This window comes from Seriola dumerili, unplaced genomic scaffold (genome assembly GCF_002260705.1).
Source record: "Seriola dumerili isolate Sdu_G_001 unplaced genomic scaffold, Sdu_1.0 BDQW01002293.1, whole genome shotgun sequence".
Taxonomy (NCBI): Eukaryota; Metazoa; Chordata; class Actinopteri; order Carangiformes; family Carangidae; genus Seriola; species Seriola dumerili.
Window position 1 is genome coordinate 25,001 of NW_019176548.1, and position 17,838 is coordinate 42,838.

Genomic DNA, 17,838 nt, shown 5'->3' on the forward strand with positions numbered 1-17,838 from the left:
AAAGAGAAAAAATGAGGAAGAAGTTTTATTTAGTCACTAATTGTCTCTAAACCTCTACCCACATACAGTATGCCATCCACTGATTCAGTTGTCATCCAGATGTTGGCGCAGTTAGTATATATAAACTGTGAAACTGAGGATCACTGAGGATGCTCAATAGTCTGTGGCAGAAATCATTTGAGGAGCCTGATTTGTCACTCTAGGGGTCAGTGGTTAATTTTGCATTTATAATGCTCCTCTTTGGTTTATTCATTCATTCTGTTATTCATTAAGCGTGTGAGTCTATACAACCTTGAAACCTCAATTAGTAAAACAGATGAGCAATGAAACAAGCAAAAAGAAAATGAAAATGAGGACAAATCACCACTGCTTTAAAGATAATCTACTTGAGAGGTTGGCATTTTTTAAAACCCTTTTTACTTCTTCTCTCCTCTGTAAATGTTTCTATTTTTGTGCACCTGGAACAGTAATTTCTTACAAATTAAAATAGAAATTTCCTAACGCTGTTCATTTCCACACAGATTAAAATATTTAGCTCCAACTCACTATTCATTTATGTATTTCGCTGTAATCCTCACAAATTCCTGTTCTGAATGTAACACTATGAATAAACTCATGCTCAATCACATACAACATGCAAAAACATACAGTACACACACATACCTTGCACAACTGAGTGGCTATGTAGTGTAGAGGCTAATGGGTATGGCTTACCACTCATGCCTATTAATTAACCTCTGCACACACGGCCACTAATTAACTACACAATGTGATATGTGTAAATGAAGTGTGTGATGTGCAGGCCACAGATGAAGTCTCTTTGTATATGTGTGTGCATGCATGGTGTATGCAGTGTCAATGAATATGTAATGACAGGTATCTAGCTAAAGGGAAGGCACCTGGTGTTTTCATTAACAGACAACCTCTAAACAGGTCAGAAGCTTAGAGCGACAGACAGCTGTCTTACCCAACTGACAGCCCACGTTCCAGTAGAACTGGGGGTTGAAGTTGGACGAGTCGATACGATAGGCTGAGGGATAAATGCGTGACAGCTGCCTCTGGTTAAAAGCCAGGAACTGTTCGGCTCTGTGATTGACCAGAGATTGCGCTCTGGTCTCACTGAATGACAGAACATCACCTGGAGTACCTGAAGAGAAACATGGGTTAGTCATGAGAAAATGCCTTCAAGGTAAAGATTGCAATTTGTCTATTTGTTTGTGCGTGCAGTTGTCAGAGCTTTGGCTTTTCACCTTCATTCAGGCACTCCTGTGAGGCAACAGAGTTGGTGAACACCACCAGGTTTGACAGATCTCTACTCAGTTTCATCGTCTTCCTCTTCCTTCCAGCCCTAAAACAATTTCCAGATGACAGAAAATCGCAAGAGATGGCAGAGTAGGAGAGTGAGTAAGATCATGCAAAGCTATATGAGACATGTAAGGCATGCACACACTTATCTACCCATTTTAAGTATTTATAGTGGCAAAAACAAATCAGGCAAGAGAGAATTGTTCATCAGAGAGGCAGCTTGCAAACCACAGGAAAGAGCATCAAAGGCAAAAAGCTTAATAGGGACCAGAGCGCATGCAGTGCAGCAAGACACACATTCACACTCACATACAACTACACACACACAGTCATGCAAACGCCTGTATTGCACAAAAACAGTCAGTCACATAGCCATTCAGATGCATGCTTGTAGGAATCTGTATTGTGACAGATCCTGAGGACATGCATATATGAATATGCAACCAGGAACAGTGTCTGAGATAACAAAGAGGGACAAAGGCCTTATACAGAGAGAGTGGCTGAAGGAGGAAAACAGCTGAATTTCCATACTTCTTGCCCAATGCACACTCACAAAGGCAGAAGGGAGAAAGAGACAGAGGTGGACAAAGAATGTGTGTGAAAGAAAATTGTGCTATGTTCCAGCTCCAGGTGGAAACTGACTCAGTCTGCTTTTTTTAGACCCTTTGGTAAACATAAACTAACTAATGATGCTTGAGGAAATATGGAGAACAGAGGACGTGGCGATGTTCAGTGGGATACTATAGTGGATGCAATGCAAACAAAATTCAAATTGACATAGGAAATGGTGGAAATTAACCAAGTACATTTACTCAACCCAACCACAGTTCCAAGGTGCCGTGCTTTAATGTTCCAATTTTATGCTACATTATACTTGCAACTAGTGACAAGTGAGTAATTAAAAATTATGGATAAAAGTAAATGCTAAACATTAAGTATCATAAAGTCAGCAACAGTAATGTCAGTTACACAAGAATATGTGTCTAATGACTGCTATTATTAACTAACATTAGCCATCATAAGCCACTGGTCATACCAGACCATGTGAGGCTGCAACAGCAAAACCCATGGGTGTGTTGAATTGATCATGATGTGTGTTGTGTTACTTATGAATTCAACTTTTCATTTTTAAGTTCTTTCAAAATGAACACTATGTAGCTTTAATGCATCAAATATAAAATGATGTAATAATATAACTTTCAGCGTAACCATTATTTTCAAGTCCATTTCGTTGCCAGTACATCTTTACTTTTACTGAAGTACAGTTTTCAATGCAGGAGTTTCTCTTTTTAAAACATATTTTTGTTTTCTGGTATTGCTACTTTTAATGATCTTATTCTTTTTAACCACTGAGTACAGGAGAATGTCCAAAGCAAAGCAAAGAAGAAGAAAATTTCTAATGAAAGAACACAGCTGTGCTTGGATAAAATGTCCATCATTATCTATATTTTATATGATTAATCCTGCTATGAGCCACTGGAGCTGCACGATGAGACCATATGTGATGCCTTTTGCTGTGCCCTTGATTTCACTCATCCCGGGTTCTCTGCCTTTGGTCTTTTGCATTTAGTATATGTAGAAAGTGAGTAAAGTGACATTAGAATATTATAAAAATTGTAAAAATCTGATCTGAGGAAGTCACGACTAAGCAGGGATCTAAGAAAAGTGGAGAAGTGGTGATTGTACACTTTTCAGGTTATAGATTTTACATGAGAGAAGAAGGAACCAAAACCAATCAGGATTCCCTCCTTTGCTGTTGGAGGTAGCTCCATCATTCTTTACCTCACACTAACATGAATGATTACTGGAGAAGCTTTAGTGGTTGCACGGCACTACTGATGCCCCGGATTGTTTAATGCTCCCAGTAGTCAGCAACTATCAAACCTCATTGTCAATGATTGTCAGTGCTATGGTTAAGCAGGTCGAAGGTCACCTGTTGAACTGTCCTCCGGCCTCCCTCCCAGACCTCTCCTGACTGTCCTCCTCTTTGTCCACGCTTTGGCATGACAGCCTGGATTTGGAGTGCCTCTGGACAATAGAAACACACACACACACACACACACACACACACACACACACACACACACACACACACACACACACACACACACACACACAGAAGCATATAAACAAACCACAAGTTACATTGCTACATTTTTTTACTGGTTGAAAAGCAAAAAAAAAGTGTTGCCTATATATAGCTGATATCCTGATAAACCTGTTACACACCATACATGATACCGCCTACACACAAACTCGCAGGGCAGGGGCTGGTGTTTGTGTCTCTTTGCCAAATTGTATGTGTTTCATAGAGGCTCCCGTGTGATTCATAGTGTTGTTATTGTAGTAGCAGTTGTGTGTGTTTGTGCATGTCGGTGGGTGTTTTAGGTATAGCGTATGTGATTATAGCAAATGTGTATTTAGTGGAGTGTTTAGTTTTTTTTTGTTTTTTTTTCAGAGAGAAGCAACACCTCTATTAGAGCTAAAGTGGAGTTGAGAAGAGGACGAGGGTTACAGTAATTACAGGGTTTAGGCTTCTTGCCAACAGATTACGTGCACCCATGCTTGCACGCATATATACACACACGTGGGAGGATGCATAATATGCAAAGAGGGAGACATAAAAGAATGAAGAGGAGATGTGAGTGGGTAAACAGATGAGGGAAAGAGGAAGGTAAAAAAAAAGAAGCAAAGGGCTAGAGGAATAAAGTCGGAGTGGGAAATATTATAATATTATACCATAAAATTAACGATAAATTGAATTGATGCTAACTCTATTTCTTTTTTCTTTTTTTTTTTAAACCTTAAGGACTAGAAAACAGCTATTGAAAACATAATTTGCACTACAAACATTTCTCTTAGGGCCTACACCATTAGCAGCTTTCTAAAGGACAAGCACATACCTTAGAGAGGATCTACATCATGAAAGTGCATGCTTTAGATCTGCATGTGTAATTGGCAGATACGCCTAACGCATGCTGTCACTGCATTGAGCTGCTATGAGGAACTTGAAGATAAGTGTGGCAGTCTTAATTATGATCCTGCTACCTACCACACGCTGAAGGTAGCTCTACAAAAGGTTCTTTGTATTTGCATTTTCGATGTGTTATTTTAAGGAAGGCTTCTGTTTTGCTTCATATTGGTGTTTTAAGAGACACATCACACTCTTGTCTCTAACGTGTAAATAAAACACCTGGCGAAACATAATGCGGCCTAATACAACAGCTCTGGAATAAATCCTAGCTTCAGGAAGGAAAAGGAAGAGAAGTGTTGATTCAACTTAATAGTCATTTTTGAGATTATATTGTGGTGCTGGTGTGTTCATTACATTGAGGGGTGTATTGTGTTTGCCCATTTATATCAAAGAAGGTAAACTAAATTTTAGATTATAACTACTTCTTGGGCCAGATCATTTTTTTTTTCCTCCAGGTTTTCTTTTGCCTGGACAAGTCTTTCTGCTGCTCTACCAGTGGTCTCCTAAGAAATGTTTTATTACCACCTAACCATGAAAATGAAATAACCTGATTTTGCCATTTGAGACCCCAAACAAACATAGAAAGAATCAAGCAAGAAAGAGAAATCGGTCTTTCGATGCCCCTCACCTTCTGTTTAAGCGTCGTGATGAAAGATCTGCTTTGGGATTTCTTCAGAACCCCTCTGGAGCTCTAGAGAAAAGGAGAACATGCTCAGATACACTGTATGTGTTTGTGTGTGTTTGTTTACATTCATGTGTGTGGATCATTTGGCGTGAATCTAATAACAACCACATTAGCACCCGGTGAGTCACTTAAACCCTAAAGCTCAGTAGCTGGAGGGGCTACAAGAGACATCAGCCAATAAAGCACAACACAGCTGAAGACGAGCGTGGGTGAGAAATACGAAAAAGAGAGAAACTGGAAAAAGGAAAATTACAGTTAGGAAGACAGAGACAGAAAAAGGTTTAAAGACTGAGAATGAGGTGAAGGGCATCACCAACAAAGCAGGAGTAGAATAAAGAGAACAGGAAACTCCGATGCACAACACCCAGTACATTAAAATGGTTGTCAGGAAACCGAAGCTTCTAAAAATAGGAAGGAAGGAAAGCAAGGAAATTAAATATTAAGTAACACTGCAGACATTTAGTGTCTCATCACTTTCAGTCTGTTTTGACATGGTTTTGTGGGTGGAAATAGCACGGCCCCTTCAGAGTGGCCTGAGCAGGTGCTGACTTTGCATTCTCTTCTGTTCAGTTGGTGCGTTTGGCCTGTCTTTATTTTTTCCATCTCCCTCCGTGACTAATACCATGGCCTAGTTTTGTGCCCCCTTTTCTTTTCTTTCTCATCTGTTGACAAGTATTACTCTGCTCCATATGCAGCTTTGCCTCGGTGCTTATACCTGCCGCAGGTTTTTCTGAAGGCCCTGGTGTGTGGCACGGAGCAGAGCTCGGATGCTGAAGCTGTCTGTATCTTCCTTGTCTCCGATCCTAGACTCCTTCAATAGAGAGTCCAGTTTCTTTCTGATGTGAGACTCCACCTGGTGGTGACCATTGCCCTGCGTGATAGAAGAGGAACGTTAGTGGGAGGAGTTAAAGAAGGAGAAAAGCTGGGTAAGGAAGCAAGAGAGACAAGGAGCTAAAAGGATGTATTTATTGGCAGGAGTTGGAGATGGAGAGTTGTGTCATTTTGGTGCATGGACACACACTGTCACTGATGCAAAGCATCTGAAACCAAGCCTGGCCAATATTAAACTACAGCGGAGCCACAGCACCACAGTCAGACCTGCAATTCTAAACCAACCATCTGCAGGTAACAAAACTAAATGCTGATGCAAGTTTGACTCCTGCACCACATGAAGACAATGAGTTTTACAACTTCAGTACTTTTTCATATGCTTATGCACATGAGAGAGCGTGTTTGTTTAATATTTGAAATCAAATATTTTAAACTGGAAAAATGTTAAATGTAATATAAAATATTTTCTGCTTAAAGGGGGCCTACCATGCTCATTCCCAGCTATATATTTTTTATTATGGGACTCCGCTAGAGTAGATTTGCATGATTGACAGTTCAAAAAGTGTAAAAGTGTAAAATTTAAAATATTAAAACAGACACATAAGCTGTGTCCAGTGTCCATGATTAATAGTTAGAATAGTAGGAATGGTTTGACATTTTGGGAAACAGACTTTCTTTCTGAGAATTATATAAGAAGATTGACATCACGTTGGCATCTTTCAATTAAAATCACCTAAATCCCGATTATAACTTGATTCTCAGCACTGCACTATAGAATGAGCTGTAAATTGAGATGTACACGTAAGCATCATGTCATTTTGCACGATCGCAAGTGTAAAGTCACGCACCACCATGTTTACATCTGCAGGTCTAAACTGCTACTGCCATTACGATCCTTTACCAGAGGCAGCATAGGTTGGGATGTGTAAAACTGGTCTGACAATGCATTAACAGCTCCCCCTTGTGTAAAATCTGCTGCCTGCTAAATGTGAATGAATGAGTTTGTTAGTGAGTTATACCAGGTATGTTAATTTAAAAAAAAAGGTGGTCTGAAAGTTTACAAAGTATGTAAATGCATATAAATTTTATATTTTACACTAAAGATGGAAAAAACAAAATTATCTGTCACCATATACAGCAAGAGAGTGAACAACATTATATACGTCACTTTTTCCACGGCCCACTACAAGTGCAATGTTAAAAAAATACTGGTTTAATGAGCTCAATATAAAACCTCTCATCAGTGGAAACTTGCCACCACCCCTTTAAGATGCCAGGGATAATCCAAAGTGGCATCTGCAGCCTCATGCCTCCAGCTAAATGTGGAAGAACGATGCCATTTTCAGTTACACAACTAAACCATCTGGAAAATGTGGAAGTGTTTTCCTGCATTAAATGTGGTGAGGGGGGACCCTGGCACGACTGTATCACAGAATAAATGAACAGGATTAAGAATTACTATAAAAATGGCAATAGGAAAGTTCAAGATGCTCTGACATGTTTTACATGTTGCTGCAATTCTTATGTATATATAAAGAAAACAACAACAACTGACACTGACTTAATAATTATATCTGCATCATTAAGCATTGATTATTCCAAAACATTAAAGCAGTGACGATCAATAAAACATTACAAGCACCAACATTACTACCCAATTACTTAAGTCATTATGTTGAGCACAACAATATCATTAAGATCCCATTATCTAACTTCTGTTTGTGATGCCTGTGTGTGGAGGAATGGGTTTGATCCTCTAGCAATAGTCCCTGTCAATCCAAAGTGAGTTTTTTTTTTTGTTATGTTTTTTTTGTTTTTATTGAATGAACAAATTAAATAGCACATAAAGAACTGGCAGAGAAGCACACATGGACCCAAAAAAGAAGGCTGCCCAAACTGAGAGAGATAGCAGTTGGAAGTTACTTTAACGTCTTTATTTTTAATACTGGGCTGAGAATGATGGAAACTTAAAAACTTGAAAACAAGGAAGAGAGACTCCTCTCTCCTTTCTTACATTACTGCTCTTGAGCTTGAAGTCGTCCTCAATTTCATCTGCGCTGTCATCATCGGATACCTCCCCTTCCTCGGCGTCTGCAGACAGGTAGGCAGGGAGACGCTTCCCCTGGAGGGAAAAAAGACAGACAAAGAGACTGGAGGAGAGTGACAAACATGCTTTTGACCTGTGCATATGTCTTTAATGCAGCGCAACCCCTCGCTCATCTCTTTTATACTCAAGAACGCCCACACAGGTTGCACCTCTTAGTCCAAGGATAAAATAAAATCAGTGTTGGACTCAGACATTCACTTCGCTGTACACAAGCCTGTACACACAAAAATGGACAGACACACATTAGAGTAACCTCCTCCTTTATGTGGCTCTTTTACCAGTATTACCAGGCCATTACTGCCAGATATAAGCACAAAAAACACACTTGTGCACACACAAACTAACAGACACACACACACACACACACACACACACACAATGTACAATCAGCTGCAGATTCCCCGAGAAGCTCCCTAAGCAGCTCTTTCAGCAGAGTGGAAGCCCATTAGTGAGCCATTCTGAAGGTGTGAGTGGGAGTCAAGATTTTCTAAGCTTCTTCTTCAAGAAAAAAAATCAATTGCAGACTCTGAGCTTCCTGCAGTACATCGAGTCTTTCACTGGCTGACACCGCCACCCTCGCTTCAACCACTGCCACCAGTAGTCTGTCCCCTGTTCCTTCTAGCTGTGACTGTCAAAAAACCCTCACGCCATTTTTCTTTGCCATCTTGTGACTCTCTGATCTCTCGCTCCACTGAGTGGATGGAGAGAGGTGAAAGGATTTCAAACAAGGGCAGAGAGGGGGAGGAAAGGGGTGGAGGAAAACTGTTAGAGAGGAGTAAAGGGCTTTATAGAAAATCAATAATGCTCTTTCACTTTTCAGACATCTGGCTGGGGAGGGACAAAGCCAGAGCTCCTTTTGCCAAGGAACAAAGAAGGCTTTCTTCACATTACAGATAAAGTCAATTTTATCTGGTTCTAATAAAACAAAACAATAAATGCTGAAAGCTTTTGTTCATCCAAATGCACCGTCTCTGTAGATAAGGATCTTCTGGGCCTGAGGCTGTCAGAGTGAGAGCTGATATTAAAAAAAAAGATCATATGTTGGGTTTTCAATCTTTTTTAGGATGATGGTATCAACCATGTTTCAAAGATCATCTCACTGGACTGTTCTGCCTTTGGGACTATAACAGTAGGTGCTGCAAAGAGATAAGCTCGTCATATTTAAATAACAAAATAGGGGTTTTTGTCATATGAGCTTTCCATAATGATTCAGGCAAAGAAAGTGATTAAGCTAATTTTCCAAAATGTGGAACTATTCCTTTAAGTTCAAGGTTAAGTTTGGGGAAAGATTGGTTTAAGGAAACCAACACTGGCTTTTGGGAGAAGACAAGATGGGAAGATTGCATCTCACCATCCACCTCTAACTTAGACTTTTTGCAGCAGTATTACAACATCAGCTACAGTACCTGTGACTGTGACTATGTGACTAGTTATCCATACATGCTAGTAAAAAGCACTGATTTCAGTCAACACAGTGTTCCATACAATCTTTTCAACTTTTCAGTCTTAAAACGCTGGATGCGGGGCAGGACTGAATGTGTGTGTGTGTGTGATGCCTTAATTGTAAGATAATGAGAAACTGCATAATTTATTAATAATCACTTTGGGGAAACTGTCATATTGAGCTTAAAAGCTTGCTAAGTTATTCAAGTGAAAGTAATTAGAAAACAATGCTGTTGTTGCAGCCTGTTTTGTGGTTAACATTTTATTCTACACTTAAGCCCTACTTTAACCAGGGATTTGGGGAATATACAATTTACTATATTCTTTCATGGAATTTCAACATATATCATTTCATTATACTTAATTGTAGAACACTTTGACTGATAGCAATTTAAAATGAATCATTTGACAGCACCAACTGTGTCACAGTGAAGGTTGTGTTTGGTTATTGTGTGAATGTATGCATTTGTATGCCCACATACAACATATGTATTGTACGAGTTACAAAATATAAAAAATGTTACTTTTTCATCACATGCCAGCAACTTGTCCTCTCTATTCATTTCACTGTGTGTAACACAATGACCTAGTTTTGTCCTCACTATCTCCTCTTCCTTCTCGTCTTCTTTTTATGGGCAATAATTAGCTCCCTCACAGCCTTTCTCTCTCCCCATCCTAACTGCAACACACATGAAGTAAAATATGTTGAGATGACAAGAGCTCAGCTCACCTCACTGTTATAAGAGGAAGGAAATGGAGAGGTGTGATGAAGAACCTTTGATTCACAAGTACACTAACTGGGCATATTTTAATTCATTAATTCATGTATTCATTTAAAATCAAGCTCTGTTTATCCAACCATCCATCCATCCATCCATCCATCAATCCATCCATTGATTTGTCCTTACTTTGATGAGTATCTTGCCCAGCAGGCTGTGAGGACTGGGTAATGTCTTGGAGTCTCTGCTCAGTGCATCTCCCACATCGAGTTTGTCTCCAAAGATTTCTCTCAGGTACTGCGCAATCTTCTTTTGCTGCTGGATGCTACAGTGGTTCTCAATGGACAGAATGACTGGGAACCTGGGGAAAAAAGAAGATATACATATATATATATATATATATATATTCGTACTCAGGTTTCCATAAATTACATAAAACCTGTCAACATGAAGGAAATGTGTCTTGAATGCAGAAAATGGACTGAGTAGAGACTGATCTGCGGAGATGAGTGTGAATCACATTTCAAACTTAACTTCCATTTCTCACCTCTAACCCACAGAACAGAGAGGTAAATGATAAAAAATACAGCTGCATAAACACCTCTTCACCTTTGTGGCATGGTCTGTGTAGATGTGGAGTGTGTGTGTGAGTGTCTGTCTTTTCATTTAGAAAAGGTGAAATGACTTGTGGCCACACAGCAGCACAGCTCAAATGTCAGGTTTGTCAGAGTGACAGCTCTCCCTCAGGGGACACAGCCTCGCTCTCACCTCCACCTCTGATCCCCCAAAACATACACTCACACACACACACACACACACACACACACACACACACACACACACACACACACACACACACATTTAAACACACAAAAGGATCCTTTGCCAAAGACAAAAAGAGAGAGCAGAGAGAGTAGCATCCAGAGTCATTTCATTTCGACACACAGGCAGTGACACCCTGGAGCTCCTCTCAGGTGAAACAGTGAGGCGGCTCAATGAGCTGTGTAATGTGTGTGTGTGAGTGTGTGTGATGTCGGAGGGAGCAGAGACTCACTCCATTTCAATTCAACCCAGGAGCCATTAATCATATTAACAGGTGGCACTGATGATAAAATATCAGTTGAATGTAAAAGGTGAGAAGAGCAGAGAGAAGAGAGAGAGAAAACACAGGACGTTCAATTTATTAATCTGTTCTTGCCATCAGCATTGTTACAGATGACTAATTAATAAGATATGAGTTTATGAGAATATGAAGGTATTTCCTGATTAGCAACGGTGAATGTTTTCTTTTGGGAAAGTACCATGAACATATGGTTTTTAATTTCATTCACAGAGGAATACAAAGACCTACAGCAAAGCAACCGTCAGAAGAAATATAACTTTATTGACTAAAATTATCTAGGACAGCATTTCAGCATTAATCTTCATAATTTATTAGTCTGTCAATTACTAAATTAATTGATTCATACTACAGCCATGACAGTAAAAGGGTTTTAATGTGAGCAGGTTTGGCAGTTTGTAATGTCTCTCCATGTGTCTTTTGTCTTTATGTTGTTTCCCTGTTTGACTTCAGTGTTAATCTGTTTTGTTCTGTGACTGATCGCTGAAGGCTCTGCGCCTGCAAAATCTGTTGAGACATGCTTTATGCACACATGATGAATTTTAAAATACACTAATTTCAGCTTCAGTAAATATATAGTAACGAGATAAAAGGTGGGTCAAAATTGTAATTTCCTTCCTTTTGCTGCGTATTGATTATGTTTAACATAGGCTACAGCGGTTCTTAAGATGGAAATTAAAGGAATAGGTTGAAATTTCTCGATATACCAGTCTTCACTTTCTTGACAAGAATTAGATTATAGGATTTAAACCACTTCTAATGTCTGTGTGGTAAATATGAAGCTACAGCCAGGACACGGTTAGTTTAGCTAGCCTGGTTCTGCCCCGAGGAAACAAAATCAGCCAACAGATCTAAAGCTTGTTATTTAACACGTTATATCTGGTTTATTTAATTCATACAAAAGTCAAAATGTAAAAACAATTTGTGGGTCTGTGGGATTTATGCTAAGATAACAGCTGCTAGCTGTAACTTCATATTTGATGGACAAATGTGAGAGTGCTATCAATCTTTTAATCTAACTCTCGGTGAGAATGGCAGTAAGCCTATTCCCAACTATCTCTTTAACACCAATGACAGCAACAATGCATCAAAATTGAACAAGAAGTTAAGTTGACAGCCAGAAAATAAGATGTACAACCTTAATCTAATGTTAGTGAATGTTCCAACAAGCTATTGCCAAATGTAGTTACACTTCTTTTTGATTACATAATTGAATTTACTCCAATACTGTCTGTACCTCTGAATAAAATAAATGCTTTTATAACACAGCTGCTGCCATCATAAGTGGCTGCAATAGATGTTAAAGCGAGACAGTGTGGCAGCATGCTGCATCATTCACCACTTTGTCTGGGTATTGTCGGACCCAGCAGAAAAAACAGTGGTACCTCGGGGATCCAGAGGAAACACTGCAAAGCAGATGACTCAGTAATAGGTGCTAATTACTGCCAGGAACTACAGTGTTTTCTGAAAAACACAAACCTGGCTTTTTAAATATTGCAGCTTTTTTGTTTAACCTTGTGGGGGAAACCTTCCACTAGAGTCATAGATATTGCATTATAACAGTGTGAGAAATGATAGTTTGAGACTTGTTTTATGAGAAAAAAAAACTGAATTTCACCAACTTTTTAAATTAGGGTGGAAAAGCCTGTGTGTGGGTTAGTGCTATTACAATATATCTCACCCCATAGTGGAGCATGAAGCAACAGAATTAAACAGTAGAGGACAATATATAATCAATAATACAATCTTTGTATGTGTGTGTGTGTGTGTGTGTGTGTGCACATGGAGAAATGTTGTGTTTGTCCTGAAGCTAAGAATATTATTTATTCTATAGAATGTCAAACAGACGTGATGTTTCAGTCAGATTTATATGTGTGAATAAACTAAAGAGGAAACAAGCAAAATGGCATTTCCATTAGGCCATTTTTCTCCCACAACAATACCTATGGGATAATGGAAGGGTCTAGTTTCCATAAAATGTCACAAACTATCACGTACAATAACACACACATTCTGTACCATAGGGAGCTTTGACTCACTGGTTATTTATGAAGGCATATTTATTGATGGTCTCTATGACAGACTTGAATGGTATCTTGGAGGTCAGAGTGTAGCCGTGTTGGACCATCGGCTCTCCATCAGGACCATCCCAGCAGTCCACTGCAGGGAAAAAACAGAGGAAATGATGCATGAAAGTGGAAAACATTTATATCTTCCTCCCTCTCTCGCTCTCTCTCTCTCTTTCTCTCTCTCTCTACTGTTCTCAGTTTCTGCCTCTCCTCACTGTTCATCTTTGATATATAGCAAAGATGCCTCAGCTCCTATACTCCACTATTTCGCATTCTCCTAATGAACACTGCTGTTGATTCATTCTGGGACACAAAATAGTGTGAGTAAAAGTAACACTCAAGCAATAACACGTGCAATATTGTGCTTCATTGTGAGGTGTTGCTGCATCTGTTTCAAATTTTATTACCAAACATAAAACACTGCAAAATATGTCTTCGGTGTTAATTTAAAACCATTAAGAAAAAATGTCTTGCTAAGCCGTAAACATCCTTAACATCCATAAATACCCATTATCATCCCTAACAGCAATTGTTTTATTCCATTTTTAGCACCAAACAGTGATACCATTTGATACAGGGTGAAAAGAGTTTGCTGCAATTATAAGGAGCCATTGAAGCAACCTCGTCTAATCACAATAGGCAATCTCCCCAGCAAACATATTGACTTGTCATAGTAAGAAAATCAAGTGTTACTAATAACATTAACAATTCTGTTCTATCCAAGTGTCCCAGTAAGACATGACAGTGTGACAGCATGAACAATACAAGGATCCTAAATTGTGTTTAAATGTAAACACACGCCTACCCTCGACGCAGCGGCAGCCGGACTGCAGCACCCAGGCGTACATGTCCGTCTTGGAGTGGGAGAGAAGCTGGTCTCCAGTCAGATATGTGTTATGAGAGGAGGCGATGAAGTAGTTACAGAGCGGCTGCTCCATGTCTTGATTCACCTCATGGTGCAAAGGGTTGAAAATGTCACATGTTGGACTGCGCATGAAACTTGTAAAACCTGAAGATAAATACACATAAATGGAAAAAAAAGTTGAGAATTACAATGGGAATCAGTGTATTGCAGAATTCAGCTTAGTGTCAATTCTGTTTTGCAGCTTTTTTCGGATATTGGCATGGCTCTGTGAACGGCAGCATCAGCTGATAATATCTCAACAACTATTGGATGGACTGACATATAAAAATTTTGTACAGACATTCACTATTCCAAGACCATGAATCCTACTGACGTTAGCACCTCTGTGAAGTTGATAAATTTTTTAATTGAAATGTCTCAAACAAAATTTGATGGCTTGCCATGACATTTGGTACACATATTCATGGTGGTCAGAGGATGAAATCTAATGACTTTAATGATCTCCTGACTCTTTACCCAGTACCACCAGCAGGTCAATGTTTTCGACCATTCAGTGAAATATCTAAGGCACAAATGATATTCCCCTTGTGACATTCCCATCCCTTTCAACCGTACATTGCATTTACTGCTAATTAGCAAATATGCCTGCCAACATCAGCATGTTAGCTTTGTCATCTTGTTAGCATGCTCATGTCAGCATTTTGATAAAAGCGCCTCTGTGTCTTAATACAGTCCCACAGAGATGCTAGTGGGCTGTAGACTCTTGGTCATTGTTAGTGAACATATCAACATATTGAAGTCAGTAGCAGAGGTCATGGTGGAACTCAGAAAATAACTTTAAATATTGCTTGTCATGCATCCCTCCTGCATCAGATTTACGGTAACCAATTGTTGCCTGCTTTTCAACATCCTGATAGTGGCACAAAAAACGTTTTGATTTCAAACTCCCAGCAACCAGATCATATCACGTAACTTTTAACAGCTTCTAACAGTGACATCTACACATCTCTTCATCAGCAGGTTGAGCTCCAGGAAATACTGACAGATGACAGACACAAGCACATTCAAAACACACTACTGTGGTTTCAACTTTTTTGTAGGTGCCCACAGCATGAAGAGGAGTGACAGAGAAGAAAGCATCCTTTCATCCAGAGAGGAGGAATGGAAATGAGACAGGAATACCAAGAGCAGGAGAAATCGGAAATAAGCGAGAAAGCAGACGAGGGAAAAGAGGGAGACGGTTGATGTGGATAAGCTGGCTGTGGAGGAGAAATGAAAAAATGTGATGCAAATATAGAGAGAGATTTTTGCTATGGAAAGTCCATGATTAGACTGGACATGCAATCTCATCACTGTACCATTTTGGCTAAATCCACATTGACATGTGACATGAATATGTATATGAACTATACTGTATACTACGTATATACAGTCCAACAGATGCCAAGAGACCAAATAATGTAGGTAACAGCTCATCACACTGTAAAAAGATGATAATGTAAATCTGTTTGAACATTTCTGTCACATCTGTGCACAATGCTTGTTTAAGCACACACATTTCAGGCCTACAGGGAGGGCATCAGGCATACTGGTCTGATCAGCCAGACACATATAGTGTTAGCCTTCATGCCTCCAATGACAAGATTAGTCTCACCCCACCTCCTCTTCCTCCTCTCATCTCTTCTCCCCGTAGTCACTCTGCTCCTTTCTGTCACACATTTCTGTTTCTCTTTCCCTGCACCCTCATTCTGACTTCCCACTTTCTCACTCCAGCTACCGCACTCAGTCCTCACTCCTTCTTCTCCCTTAAGCTCACCTTCCAGTCACATGTGGCATTACTTAAAATGACATCAAGAGATGAACACTTGCCAAAGACAAAATCCCCAAGATGTCATTATTTTGTCTTTTTAGACACCCATTATCAAGATTTAAGGTTTTTATTTTGAGCGGTTATCACCGTAAACAATAAAATCTGGGTTAATAGAAATTTTATTGGAGAAGATTAATTGGTAAATTTGATATTGGATTTAAAAACAGTAGTGACAAAATTATTATTCCTTTGCACTTAAATTTTTCTCCTGGCCATTGGGGAGGGGGCAATTCAAAACCATTCAGGGAATAAGCCCTTTGTGGAAAGTCAGTCCCATTTTCTTTTATACTTTCAAGCTTCAATTACAGTTAGTTAAAACAGTTATGTTGGAATAATTGTTTAATTTTGATGTATTTAGAGTCAAAAGCTTCGTAAAGGAGGCAAGGTGAATTTATATAGTCTTTTTTTTGTCAGTGATTTGTGAATTTTGTTGTAGTCAACTGAGGTCTGATTGTCAAAAATGATTTTGTATTCATCATTTGGTATTTTGTTGTCATAGACTGCATCCTGAGTCTGTCTTATATGAATGTATGGAGTCTTGTAAGGTCATGCAGGCAGGGCACGGTTTTATGCATGATACAACTCAATTAATTTATTTATTATAAAAACAAATTTGATTTGCTGCACATAATCCATATACTGTGTTTGACTCACACATTTCCTGAACTTGAAATGGCATAAGCAGTATGACTATGTGAGTGCATGAAATAATGAATGAATAAAATAATAAATAACAGAGTAACTAATGAAAACTCATGATGTACCATGACAGATACAAGAAGTTGAAAGGATAAACAATGACTGACCCCAAGATGAAAAAAGGAAAGAATTGAGGGAGTGAAATCTGAAAGAAGATGGTGAAATGGGAGAACGTTACCTTCAATCCCCATAACGCTTCTTTGTTTATTCTCGTCAGATACCTCAAACTTGTCAATGATTTCTGCAATGTACTCTGGAGTCACATTGGCCACCTGCAGAGAAAGAAGATGAACAAACCAAAGGTTAAGTTTAGTTTAGTTTTTTATTGATTTTTATCGATCAATCATCTGGTACTATGTACCAGACTGAGCTAATAGCTAATTTCCATGTGCAGTCCCTGGATAGGTAGACGCAATACAATAAGTACAGTAACATAAATACAAGTTTCACGAATGTCCATGACTGAGTGAGTGATATAGTTGTGAGTGTTGGACTTTTCCCATTGGCCATTGCTCTTTAACATGATTTGGGACAAACTGTTTTCAGGGGGCATTTAAAGCGGATCCGCAGCAGTTTTCGGCAGACATGTATTAGAGGCAGACTTTTATTTCTAATTTGATATTAGTCATACTGGAATTTTAGTACAAAGCCTCATTTTGATCATTTGCCCTCGCGCGTAAATACTTATGGTTACAATACTCAATACTTCTTGTAACCATTTCAAATTAAAAGCCCTCTAACGTTTCAGAAGACAAAAACCCTTTATTTTTAAACTGGGCTTTGATTGCTGTGCTGATGTGCTGCAGAAAGCGTATTCTGATTTCCTGTTGCTTGCATTTCTGTTGTTTATACGCTTCTGAGATCTGCTAGTTTCTTTTGCTTAGCAGTCACAGATAGGTTCTTTCTCTCCATCCCACTCTCCTGCTCTCTCTTGCTCGGTGTGTCTAATATTTATTCCTCTGTCTCCTTTAGCAATAATGGTACATGTAATAAATTGCTGCTATCGAGGCGAGGCGAGGCGAGGCTCAGTGAATTGGAAGCGTGGCTCCGCTTCCTGGCAGCTCCAGAGCAGCCAGGAAGCCAGTCGTATACTAGGTTTATACCTAGACTTGTTTTTATGTAGACAGTCTGACACAGAATGAATATGAAAG

At 39.2% G+C, this 17,838-nt stretch overlaps 1 protein-coding gene across 1 annotated transcript in view; it reads right to left on the reverse strand.

Moving 5' to 3' along the window:
* Positions 1-17,838, reverse strand: part of LOC111239340 (1-phosphatidylinositol 4,5-bisphosphate phosphodiesterase eta-1-like) — a 54,329-nt gene that overhangs the window by 8,993 nt on the left and 27,498 nt on the right. The window contains exons 7-16 of the mRNA XM_022769202.1: positions 16,866-16,959; positions 14,059-14,262; positions 13,224-13,344; positions 10,254-10,425; positions 7,810-7,917; positions 5,680-5,835; positions 4,908-4,970; positions 3,239-3,333; positions 1,251-1,348; positions 968-1,147 (exon numbers count right to left, since the gene is read on the reverse strand). Coding sequence (XP_022624923.1) covers positions 968-1,147; positions 1,251-1,348; positions 3,239-3,333; positions 4,908-4,970; positions 5,680-5,835; positions 7,810-7,917; positions 10,254-10,425; positions 13,224-13,344; positions 14,059-14,262; positions 16,866-16,959 — 1,291 coding nt within the window. The remainder of the gene's footprint in view (positions 1-967; positions 1,148-1,250; positions 1,349-3,238; positions 3,334-4,907; positions 4,971-5,679; positions 5,836-7,809; positions 7,918-10,253; positions 10,426-13,223; positions 13,345-14,058; positions 14,263-16,865; positions 16,960-17,838) is intronic.